Source organism: Rhodamnia argentea, chromosome 8, assembly GCF_020921035.1.
Source record: "Rhodamnia argentea isolate NSW1041297 chromosome 8, ASM2092103v1, whole genome shotgun sequence".
In the NCBI taxonomy this organism is placed as follows: Eukaryota; Viridiplantae; Streptophyta; class Magnoliopsida; order Myrtales; family Myrtaceae; genus Rhodamnia; species Rhodamnia argentea.
In genome coordinates, this window is record NC_063157.1 from 24,436,529 (window position 1) to 24,449,655 (window position 13,127).

Here is a 13,127-nt window from a genome sequence, read left to right on the forward strand (position 1 = left end):
CCCATCCAATCCTACAATTCTTCTACAACCAGCTAAAAATCCCCTCTTACAAGCAGCGAAACACACATATAACCTATCAAATATTGTCCCCAAATTGGAGAGAGACCTCTCGACAACCTCGACATACACTCTACTTTGTGGGTTTTGAAGTCTACATTCGTAAGCGTAATCTCACACCCGGGCATATTCTTGCTTGTACTGACCCAAGAGTGTTGTCATCACCCTATACTTAGCTCTCTTGCACCGACTCACGGACACATTAATCTCTACCTGCTCCTTCACCAGTTGCTTTAAGCGAGGACTCTTAATCTACGGCATCGCCTTTATCCTGTCGAAGAAGTGCTTCGACAACCACTTACTTGTTACCCTTTTATTTTCAAAAACAATGGAACACGTATGTTCCTCTTGGAAGGACCTAATTTGGAATGACTCGGTCCTCTTGCTCGGTGCGCCATAGATCTTCCATGCACAATTACGTTGTGAACACCTAGCTCTCACAAAGTCCTTCGTATTTCTAACAAACACAAGTGTCCTCTGCTCACCAATAGACTTCTTCACAATAGCATCCTTAAACTGTTTTGCATCGTCAAAGGTCATACCAATACACAAAGTAGGAGATGCCACGGTTGGATCATAAGAAGGATACTTACTTTTCCTTCTACGTAGGGGTGCAAGTACTTCTCCTTCTTGAAGGTCATCCTCGGAAGTACCATTGCGGTCGTCCACGACTTCATCATCATCGTTAACCGCAGGAACAGCAGATGTAGCAGGTATACATTCTTATTCTCTATTTATCGCTGCACCTCCTTCTATATGTACAAATGCTGCAATCTTTTTCCTTGCAAACTCCCTGCGATATTCCCTTGACTATGCAAGCTCATCATCGTCATTGTCATCCCCCAAGAAACCGACATTGGCCACGACTTCATCATCATCGTCATCGCCATTGCTTTGTGCAACTTCCCAACCTAATTCACTGATTCCCTCATTGCCTATGTGGTTTACCCCTCCCTCCTCATTGTCCTCCCTCCCCTCACAATCCTGTCTTTTCTCCCAATCCTCCCTGTCTACCCACTCCTCATGTCCTTCTACATTACCATTGCCTACTTCTCCGGTTTCGGTTAGGTCATCATGCTGGGCATCTTCACGATCATCTTCTTCATCATCGTTGTCATACTCCACATAGACCGTCGCTCGTTGCCATGAAGGTAGTGATAAATCACATCCTTAAACCCATTATCATCGCACAACTCTTTCAACCCATCCCTCAAGCCCTTTTCGAGAACACAATACAACAATTTATGCACTTTGCATCCTAATATGTGCACTATATCCCTCACAAATGAGACATAAGATGCTGTCCTTACATCAAGGAAAATGGTTCCTTCGTTTCCACCTTCGTACTCCCACTCCTCGGTGCCAATGACAAAATTGCCCCCATAGCAGACAATGACAGCAATAAGATTATTGTCCATACCTATAGTAAAAGGGAAAAAAACTAATAAATGTCTAAGCTTTTGGGACCACAAATGCAGAAAGAACAACAAATTCACTTGGAGGTCCCCACTGGCTTGCTTTTGATTAAAAGAACCTTGTCGTGTAGTATCTACTGTCTAGAAAACACGGTTGTTTGACATTAAAGAATTTGAGGTCTCCATTGCTTAAATAAAAAATATTTTCAATATGCAAAGTGCATTCACACATGGCCACTCCTTTCAACCTTTCTTTATCGAAGAATCGAAGCCACATGTTTTCATTAAACAAGTGGACGTCCAAACCGCATCAAGTATGAGCCTTATTTTTGCCATAACAACTGTAATTTCGCCCTTCAAATTCTCATTTTGCCGCGGGAGCCCTAATTTCGCGTCGGAACCCTCATTCGATCGGAGCCCTAATTTACACAAACCCTAAATCTATCGGATGCAGACACAAAGGAGATGCATACATTCTCGGGAAGCGTCGATGACGACCGACCGATGACTAATGATGGCGAAGGAGCGATGGTGACTAAGCTCGTGGGACCGATCGACCGAGGAGAACAGACCGAGCGACTATCTTCGCACGAGAGAGGCACATTGATGAACGAAGAAGAAAGTGACCGATCGGTGTCGTTTTAGGAAATCACCATTACCCAACGTCGTCGTTTTCCCCACTCTTTCCATTCACAACCCACGTCGGACATCCACCGTGGCATATGCTCTATAAAATTTTGCTACATCGGATAATAAACTTAATTGTAAAATCCACGTAACTTTTTTGGCCGGATTGGCACTTAAATGAACGATTTTCTCCGAACTTAGCACTAAAGTGAGCGTTTTGAAAGTTTTGGCACTAAAGTGAGCGCCGTACACAAGTTTTGACACTTGCACTGTACTTTAGCCGTTAGAGAAGTGATCAAAGTCAACCGAGTCTTGCACACCACCCAACTTTCAGAATAGCACAACAGGAAGAGATATAGAAGACAATCACCTTTGTTTGGTGAAGAGCAAGTTCTAGGGGACTTTTGATTGGATTGAGCTGGGTCAAGCGAGAAGACTAGTCGAGCAAATGTTCATGGATCGGTCTCCAACCATATAATTGTTTTGAATATCAACTACCTTTTTCCCGTTGATTGCTATGGATTTTTTGAATCTAATGGGCATCCCAAAAGGACAAACTCATTTATGAACTATTACAATTTTCAATGTAATTTATCTTTTCATCAATTCAAGTACATATCTAGATCCTCCGCTTATGCTTGGGTGATTGCTAGCTCCTTGATCAATGAGACTCTACCCGCCCTCAACTCTAGTTGAGAAAAACCCTCCACCCACTTTCCCTTTTTTGCGTGTCCAAAAGCCCACCCTTTGTGGCTTGAGGCAACCGAGCTAGGACTGTATGAGCGCCTTATATGTATATAATCAAGAAAAGCATCAATTGACTTCAGCCTGGATTGATCTTGGCATGTGCCGGTTTCGGTTTCGTTTCGAAATTCTCGGCCCTATATGGATAAGGTGGTTTTCTCCCGCGTCTTTATATTGTCTACTATTTTGACCAACCAAAAATGCAAGGCCATAAATTGACCCCATTGTCAATATTCTTCTTTCTTTAACTTAGAATTTAACGGACAAGTAATTATGAAATTATAGTTTTATCTTGGTTGGTGCATGAATTGACAAGAATTTCCACTTGACTTATGTTTGGGAGTATCAAAAGTCAAAAGGAAGAAAACAAACATAATCAAAGTCAACCGACCCTTTTTATTTTTTTATTATTTTATTTGTCCTATCTCTAACTCTCTTCTACTAACTGACTATTGTACACTACTCTCCTCTTTGGGCCATCTTTTTGTTCGACTAAAATTTAACTAACTTTAGTCTTCGGAATATATGGACTTCGAAATGAAAAGAAAAACGAAATTGGACATAGTTAAGTTTTCTCAAATTTTCTCTTACCATATACTTCGAGTTCACATAATCCATTTTGAAACATGAAATATTGCGTAGTCGTATTACTTAGGTAGATACATTCTATATAGGGTATTAAGGCTCTGTTTAACGGTGATTCTGTTCCCAAAAAATAATTCTGATCAAAATCACTTTTTTTTATTCTGTTCTCTGAATGATTTTTTGAGAATCAAAACGCGTTTGGTAAATGTTTAAAATTTTTGTTCCTGAAACAGAAACGCGTTTGGTAGTTGCACAAAATTTCCGTTCCCAATTTGTCATTTAAATCAAATAATTATATAATCACATTTGATGACAAAGAATAGGGAAAATAATCAAATAGTGATTATGGAGCAAAAAAAAAAAAAGCAACAAAATTTCCGTTCCCAATTCGTTTGTCAATTTGTCATGAGTATGCAGTTGTTTATATTGTTTGAAAAGTAACTCGTATTACATTTACAGAATTTGTCTAAATCATTTGTTTGTTATTATTTCTTGTGACTTTTAGATTGATTACCCAAAAAAAAATTGAAAGAAAAGCTCCTCATTGTGCAACCGCCTATAGTTTTGCACTCTTGTAATTACACATCATACAAACTTACAAGACATGCAACTCAACTACATTGATTTTTTTTTCACCCGACTCGAAATTTTTTTTGTGCGGCTCGAAAAATGGAGAAAAAATAGAGATTTAGTTCGCGACATGGAGGGTTGGGTCCAGTCTTTAATAAAAAAAAAAAGATAAAAGTTGAAAAAACATAATAGGAAATAAAAAAATACAAACTTAATTAGAATAAAAAATAAAATAGCTAAAAATTCGAAGAAAAAAAAAACATACGCATTAGAGGTCCCTTAATATAAAAAAATAAATTAGATTTAAAAATTTTCTAAAAACTGATTTTTAAAATTCAAATTTAAATTTAAATTGAATTTAAAAATAGGCTTAAAATTTTACAAAAAAAAATATTTTTTTTAAAAAAAGGGAGGGGAAGAATCTGGTGACGAGAATTTTTTTCTCAAAATTTTAGCTTTTTTCAATCTTAAATTTTTTTAAAATTATTAAATTAAAAATCTAAATATTTTTTATTTCCCCCATTTCTTAAATTTTTAAAATTTTTATTAAATTTACCTTAAATAAAATTTTTAATTTAAGAAAATTAATTTTTAACAATGTTTATAATTGAATTTTAATTTATTTTAATTTATGTAAAGTTGAAAATCCACATGGATTTTTTTTAAAATAATAGCATTTTATATTAAAATTTTAATTATAAGTATGAGGGATAAGTCATAAGTATATCGTGCAAAAAAGTGATCCCCAAAAGTGTTCTAAAACACCGGAATCATCTTTTTTTTGCTTCTGAAAAGTGATCCAAAAGTGTTCCCGGGACCAGAATTTAAATCATTTTTTTTTCTCATTACCAAACATGTTTCTGATCCATTTTTGTTTCTGGGAACAGAAACAGAGGATCAGAATCACTAGACTCTTTTTGGAATTAAGGGATACAAGGTGAATGGTATGGAAAGTTGAATTTTTCTTTTTTAGTGGGTCCCGCATTCTCCGATGCGGCTAATTATTCTTTGCTTGATCATGGGCCGGAAATTTTGGAATAGTAAACGAGAAGTTGTGGGCTGAGCCCATCCTTTTAAGTCCGAGCTTTTTGAGAAAATGGGCCAAATCGTAATACTATTGGCCCAAAAAAGGACCAAGAACAATGAGCCCATCCCTTACATACGTGATATATGTTAGCCCAAGAACAATGAAACATAGACTAAGTCTGAGTAACAAGAGAGACATAATAACCGATGCGTCGGAATTTTTGTTAGAATATCGGGCAGTAAACTTTGCATTCGTATATATTGATGCTATTTCATTTCGTCGAGCTAAAAAAAAAAGAAGAAGACGAAGTCTAAACTCTGTGGTCGACCCGAATAGCAGAACAGGTCGCATCCCACGGAATAAAAGGGGCGAAACTTTATCGGGGGAAGAGTTGCGTCAGTCGATCTATAAGTGGAGAATATCAAGATGGGGGTCGTCACGCGCATCGCATCGATTATCTATTTTGTACGATCTATGACAATCAAATATTAAGACTCCGCTTGTTTCGTAAAAAATAAGTAATTTGATAAATATTTTTCGGAAGATGATCGCTTATATCACTTACAAAAATGAATTGGCCAAAAGTATTTCCATAATGTACTCAAATTTTTACATAAAATTGTTGGCGATGAAAATATTTTCAGCGAATCAATCATTTAAAGCGACACATGTAATTATTTTTAGAAAAATATTTTTGAAATTATTTATTTTTGCTAAACAAAGAGAGTCTAAGTTTGATGCACCTCCAGAACAAGCAAAAAAAACAAGAGAAGGAGGCCGGGTTTCATCGTACGTGATGGGGTCTAAGTCAACCTTAAATCAGCGGATTGCGATGGGCTCAGAGGTCGGCGGATCTTTGTCGTTGTTTCTTATCTGTTTCGGGCAAGAAGCCGTCGTCGCTCCTTTCTGAGCTTTTCTTTAGAAAGTTTGACTTAAAAGAGGAAGGAGCCGAGAAGGTAACCTGCATGTCCCACGCTTGATCTTCGCATTCACGGCAGAAGAAGGAATAAGTAAATGGTTCAATAATTAGACTCCATTCATTTCACGAAAAATAAATGACTTAGAAAATACATTTTTGAAAATAATCGTTTGATTCCCTTGAAATAATTAGCGAACAATGTCTAATATTTCATGAGGGATACAATATTTTTGGTCCGTTCAATTTTGTAAGCTATTTAAGCGGTCATTCGTTTTTCTGCGAAGAAAACGCAGCCTTATTAGTTGACTTTTCTTGCAAATCGTGGTCGATCGTCCTCTCCATCCACTCGATATTTCTATCTCGTAGTTGCTTCTAATGTACATATCTCTCTCTCGATGCGCACTAGAAAGCTAAAAGGAGGAGAGGAAGATGACCTTTTGTTTCAAAAACAAGCAAATCGACAACTAATGATTGCAAACACAGCTGAAGCAAAGGTCACAAAGTTAAGGTTACTTAACAACAATACGTAACTTCAAATTAACTACACGAACAGAAACTTCAACTCCCGTGTGCATCCATGCATGCACTGTTCGCCAACGTTCTTCGAAGAACGCCGAAACGACGATCTTCAGAAGATTAGCAAATGATGAAGAAATTGGAAAACCCAAGACTAATGGTGAAAAGCTGAGCTTTCCCGTTAATTTCTGCTGATTAAGCGAACCAAACCGAGCAATCCTTCCCTCCACCTTTTAACTTCCCAGGGCGTCTCGACGACGGAAGCCCGACGCTCAAATCCCTGCATGCGACCTTCACCGACGCTCGCTTGGTCGGCCAATAACCAAGCATGAACTTGACACTAACCTTCAACTTCACCGACATCACCGCCGGCCCTTGAGTGAACTGACATGGCCTCTTCCTCCTCGTTTCGTGTCCAGGCCTCAGGCCTGGTTCCGCCTCGAACGTGAGGACTCAGCGGCCCCTCTTGCCGATGCGATATTCCGATGATGATGTGTCATTGTGGCTCGAGAGAGGCAATCGGTGACTGCGGTGAATTAGCGCGAGGACAAGGTGGACGTCCTGGATGACCGGGGCGAGTTTAACCTTCTTGTTGGGGTCGGTGGCGGTAAGTTCGATTGCGACGTGGAGTTTCGGAGGAGAGGATGAGGTGTCGGAGGCGTTGGGGAGGCCGGAGAGGGAGAGGGAGTGAAGAGATCTATCGTAAATCGATTCAGAATGATCGCACGGATAATAGAAGAAAAATAAACGACGCACGGTTTACCCAGGTTCACCCTAGAATAGGGCTACGTCCCGCAAAGAGATTTCACTATGATTTTGGTTTGTAGCCGCACAACTCGTTACAATGATTAGCAAAAAACGAGCAAATATATATGCCCTAAACGGGTCAAAAACGTAATCTATCCGAAATCCCTTTAATCCTTCAACAAATGGGTTAACTTAGACAAAAGCCCAAACTCGTTGAGGTTTCGGGGGCGCTACCCTCGAACCCCCGCCCGCTCACCGGGCAGTGGGACACCCATGTCAAGGACGCTACCCCCGAACCCCCGCATCCCGTGCGCGGGGATCACATATCGTTAGATCATACTTCGGTTTCCTTAAGCTCACGTGGGCGTGCCCGGTGTGAGAAATAAGGGTCCCCGAAGTATTCACTAACTCCAACAGGGAGTCCAGCCGGACATATGGAGTCCGAAATGAAAAGGAAAAGAAATCGGACACGGTCGAACTTTCTCAAATTTCCTCTTATCGCATACTTTGAGTTCATATAATCCGTTTTGAAACATGAAATATGCAAAGTCATATTACTTAGATAGATACATTCTATATAGGGTATTATTTTTCTTGGAATTAGGGGATGCAAAGTGAATGGAATGGAGAGTTGAATTTTTAGTGGGTCCCGCAGCCTCCGATTTGGCTAATTATTCCATGCTTGATCGTGGGCCGACAATTTTGGAACAATAGATTTGAGAAGTTGTGGGCTGAGCCGCTGAGCCCATCCTTTTTATGCCCGAACGTTTTGAGCAATTGGGCCAAATCGTAATACCGTTGGCCCAAAAAAAAAAAATGGAAGAAGTCTTCCCTCTGTGGTCAACACAAATAGTAAAAGAGGTCATATCCCACGGATTTGGACGTAAAAAAAAAATGCATATATATATCCCACGGAATAAAGGGGGCAAAACTTTATCGGGGTAAGAGTTGCGGAAGTCGATCTGTAAGGGTGAATATCAAGTTAGAGGTCATCACATGCATCACATCGATTATCTATTTCGCGCCATATGCGATGATCGAGCATTAAGACTTTATTTATTTTGTGAAAAACGAGTGATTTGAAAAATACTTTAGAAAAAATAATAATCATTTGTATTGCTTAGAAAAATAAATTAGTGAAAAGTGTTTCCATTGTTTGATCAAATGTTTGGACATAAATAATTGATAGCCGCCACACGCTCAAGTAAAGCTTCATTCACTTCGAGCCAAAGCAAAAAACAGGAGAAGAAGGCCGGGTTTCATCGTACGTGTTGGGACTCTAAGGGTGCGTATGGTAACGTTTCTGTTCCCGGAACAACTTTTGGAACATAAACACTTTTTTTCGTTTCTGTTCCCGGCTACGATTTTTAGGAACGTAAACGCGTTTGGTAACTTCAAAAAAAAAATGTGTTCAAAAGCTTTGATAAAAAGTCGTCGTCTTTGAAAGTGTGAAGGAGTAGTCCAGGAACAGAGGGTTGCAAAAAGTGTTCCTCTTGCGTTATAAAATGTGTTCAAAAGCTTTGATAAAAGTGTTCCGGGAATAAAGAAACAAGTATTTTTTGCTTCTCGTTTCTGCTCCAAAAGTGTTCCCATTTCTGAAAAGTGTTCCCGGAACACTTTGGGAACACTTTTTTACCATACGCGTTTCCGTTCCCAAAGTGTTCAGGGAACACTTTGGGAACCGAAACACTTTTTCCGGAGCGTTACAATACGCACCCTAAGTCAACAGACTCTAAGTCAACCTCAAGTCAGCGGATTGTGGTGGGCTCAGAAGTCGGCGGATCTTCGTCGTCGTTTCTTATTTGATTCGGGCAAGAAGTCGTCGTTCGTTTCTCAGCTTTTTTTTTGGTGAACTTGACTTAAAAGGAGGAAGGAGCCGAGAAGGCAACCTGCACGTCCCACGCTCCAACTTGGCATTCACGGCGGAAGAAGGATATAAGAAAAAATGGTTCAATAATCGGGCTCCGTTTGTTTCGCGGGAGAATGAATCATTTGAAAAATATTTTCTTTAAAATAATAGCTTGAGTCACTTGAAATAATTGGTCGATTTACCATGTTCCCATTCTCCACAGCAATTTCGTGGACGGCAAAATAATTTTTGTCCGTTCATTTTTTGTAAGTTATAGAAGCGATCATTTACGGAAAAATATTTTTCAAATCATTCATTTTCCGTCTCTCTCACTCTCTCTCTCTCCCTCCATGCACTTGAAAGCTAAGAGAAGGAAATGAAAATGATTAAAAACTAGAAGCAAATCTAATGATTGTAGACAGAGCTGAAGCATGGTTACGAAGTTAAGGAAGCTTAATAACGATAATATCTTCAAATTAACTTCATTTGATTAACGAATTCCTAAAAGGTACACGATTGACTAAGGCTGCAGAAGCAGCTACAACTGGAAGAGAAACTCCATCCATTCTAAAAGGAATGAAGTGCTCCCGCCACCCATGCGTGCCCTGTTCGCCAACGTTCTTCCAAGAACGCCGAAATGATGATCATCAGAAGATTAGCAAGTGATGAAGAAATTGGAAAACCCAAGACTAATGATGAAAAGCTGAGCTTTCCCGTCAATTTCTGCAGATTAAGCGAAGCCAGCCCTGCAATCCTTCCCTCCTTCTTTTAACTCCCCCGTTTGTGTCGACGGCGAAATCCCGATGGTCAAATGCCCGCATCCAACCTTCACCGTTGCTTGCTTGCTCGGCCAATACCCGTGCATGAACTTGACCGTAACCTTCATCCTCACCAACATCACCGCCGACCCTTGAGTGAACTGATATAGCCTCTTCATTCTCCTTCCGCGGCCAGGCGGCAGGCCTGCTTCCGCCACGACCGTGAGGGCTCGGTGGCCCCTCTTGCTGATGTAATTTTCTGATGGTAATGTGTCGTTGTGGCTCGAGAGAGGGAGCCTGTGACCGTGTTGAAATAGCGCGACAAAGAGGTCGACGTCCTGGATGGCCAGGGCGAGTTTCTTGTTGGGGTTGGACGCGGTGAGCAGGATTCTGATGTGGAGTTTCAGAGGAGGGGACGAGATGTCGGAGGCGTTGGGGAGGCCGGAGAGGGAGAGGGAGTCGAGCCGGAACGTGGGAGGGTGAGGGTTCAGGACGAGCCACGCGATGGCGACGACCGCGCCCATCAAGACAACAAGGAGGACCAGCGACTGCATTGTACGGAAGATGATTTCGAAGGGTCCGGAGGAGGGGGCGGGGGCGGGGGCAGGGGAGGCGGCGGCGGCGGCGGCGGCGGCGGCGGCGGCGGCGGACTCCATTGGGAGAAAACGACTCTGGTGCCCGAAAGCGTTGAAGGAGGAGGCGATGGGGAAAGAAATTGGGTTCACGACATGGTTTTATAACAAGGGTAAGGGAAATTAATGAACAAAGAAAATTTTTTGACGAAGCCGCGTCTGGGCAGATTCGTGGCTTCTTAACATTGTACTTTCGGAGGAAACGAGGGAGGCGAGAGAACGCCGTAGCTGGCCACTGACGCGTACGATTGAAGAGTAATATTCACATGGGATTTCTCCTCTTGGGGGAGTAATTCTAGAGTTTCGGATCATGCGTCCTGAACCGATACATAACGCGACCAGCTTTCGATTTTGCTTCACACTCGTCGCGAGCCTATTTTTTCGGAGTACGATCTAGCGACTTACCTTCTGTTCTTAGCTTCGTAACTTTAAAAGTTATTTTTTAGGATTTGAAGTTGTGAACTTTAATTGATGTTGGTAAGGATTTGCAGGACAGCTGTCGATTATTTTAAAAGATTGAGCAGATATACGAAGGTGCGATTTAATATTTGAAATATCCTAACAAAGTCGAACGATTCGGAAATATTTTTTGACAATCGATAATTCTTGAAAATCAGAGGAATTTGGTTACACGCTGGTAAAGAGATTTATTATTCGTTTCACTAGGCCGAGTCATCACGTAAAAAAGCTAAAGTCCCCTCGTTTATGTGGAAGAAGCGAGTGGGTTGGACTCGGACGGTAATCTGTCCTCATTAAGGCACGAGACGAGAAAGTTCCATGCACACGTGCGTTGACTTCCTCTTACACTCGGCTCTTCGTCGCTTCACTCGCCATGTGGCTCTGACTTCGAGCCTATGTCAGCGGAGGGAGGGGGCGCGTTGCGTTTAGAATCTACTGGAAGGAGAGAATACTCGGCGCGTCTGTTGGCACATCACGTGGCTTACAGTCATCCTAGTCAGATCCACTAAAGGAGCGACACGTGAACGAAAAAACGAAAACTTAAAATCCGGCCGCATATTGTAGGCTGCAAAAGTCCGGAACAGTAAAATCATTGCATCGATCGATGCAAATTCAATCTTAAATCTTTTAATTTGATCAATTTAGCTTTAAAATTTTTACATCCGTATCAATTAAATTCATCTGACCAACTTTAATCAGAAATCGCCGACATCGATACCGATTGTCCTATGTGGCGAGTCAAGACCGACTTTGATATATATATTTTTTACAGTTTTTAAAAAAAGTTAAAATTTTAATTATTTTTTCATTTTTACTTTTTCTTATTTTTTATAATTATTTAAAAAATTGAATTTTAAGTACTTTATTCTTCTTTTTACTTTTTTCTTAGTTTTTTAAATTTTTAATTTTTTTTCCTTGTAGCCCCAATTAGGGGTGGGCAAAAAATTCGGAATCCACCCGAGCCGGACTGTACCAAGCCGACTAGTTTTGGGTGATTAATATCAAGTACCGGTTCGATTCTTAGTTCTAATTCGCTAGAACCAACGAGTACGGTCCGATTTTTTATTTCAAGTGTGAACCATCCACCCGGATCAATCGACTCGGACCTATCTATATAATATATCTCTTATGATCTGATGATTTGTTGGGCCCATGACAATCTAGTTAAAGGCGTATCCTCCAAGAGATAGCTACTGCATTGCTAAAAGCTGGGTGCACATAAATATGATGATGAATCTGTTGACGGAATGCTTCAAGATGAATTACATTTGTCATATACTATGTCCATCGCTTTTTTGGGTTTACGTGTTTCCTTTTATGTGCTTCTTCTATCTTAATTAGAAGCATGACGGCAAAGAGACTGGCTTTTTGTTTGTGAGAGTTGATGGGGTCCATTTTAATAATTCGAGCAAAATGTTTTTAGTAAAGAGGTCATTATTACTTGATAGGACCAATTCCATAGACTCATCCAAGAACCGAATTTGATCGGTGGTTTGGTTTTCGGATGGGTCCATGAAACAAGTGGGCAGTTCACGATTTTCCTTTTGCGAAACCGGTCCCTAGCAGGCGGTGCAAGGTTCTAGGATGGAAACCACCCATCCTAGAATTAGACATGGCCGGTTTGGCCGAACCACTGGTTCCAATTCAAGAAACGGCAGTTCCGGTTTCATGAAAAGGTGGAACCGGTGGTTCCGGGCTGATTCTAGTTCCGGTTCGGAACCGTCAATTTCCCCAAGCCTCCCCCTTTTTTTGTTTTTTTTTCTTTGAAAAAAAGGGTTTCAACCGGCGGTTCCGAGTTGGAACCGTGGGCCCGATCAACGGGCCGGTTCCGGGCCCCTGGTTCCGGATCGGAACCGTGGGCCCCATCAACAAGCCGGTTCCGGGCCCCACAGTTCCATTTGGCCATGTTTACCTAGAACCGATCACCCCTAACTCCAATGGCTATGTGCGAGATAGCCCTCACCGGCCAAAATAAAATGAAAAAAAAGAAAAAAAAATTCGATTTAAAAAAATCATAGAAAATATCCACATCAACGTCGACCTTGTCATGTAGGACAACCGTCATCCACGTCAATCGATTTCCGGAGATGCTAGCGACTTTCCTGCACGACACAGGCACGACACTTGCACGGAGCTTAGAAATTTCTGACAAACAAGAAATGACTGGCTTCTTTCTCATCAGCACATATTGACACTTTGGGTAAGTTCCAGGAGAGAGTTTG

At 41.0% G+C, this 13,127-nt stretch overlaps 1 protein-coding gene across 1 annotated transcript; it reads right to left on the reverse strand.

The window, feature by feature from the left end:
- Positions 1–9,786: 9,786 nt before the first annotated feature.
- Positions 9,787–10,368, reverse strand: LOC115735385. The gene has a single exon (XM_030666607.1). It carries the CDS (start codon positions 10,366–10,368, stop codon positions 9,787–9,789), a length of 582 nt encoding a protein of 193 aa, XP_030522467.1.
- Positions 10,369–13,127: the final 2,759 nt, after the last annotated feature.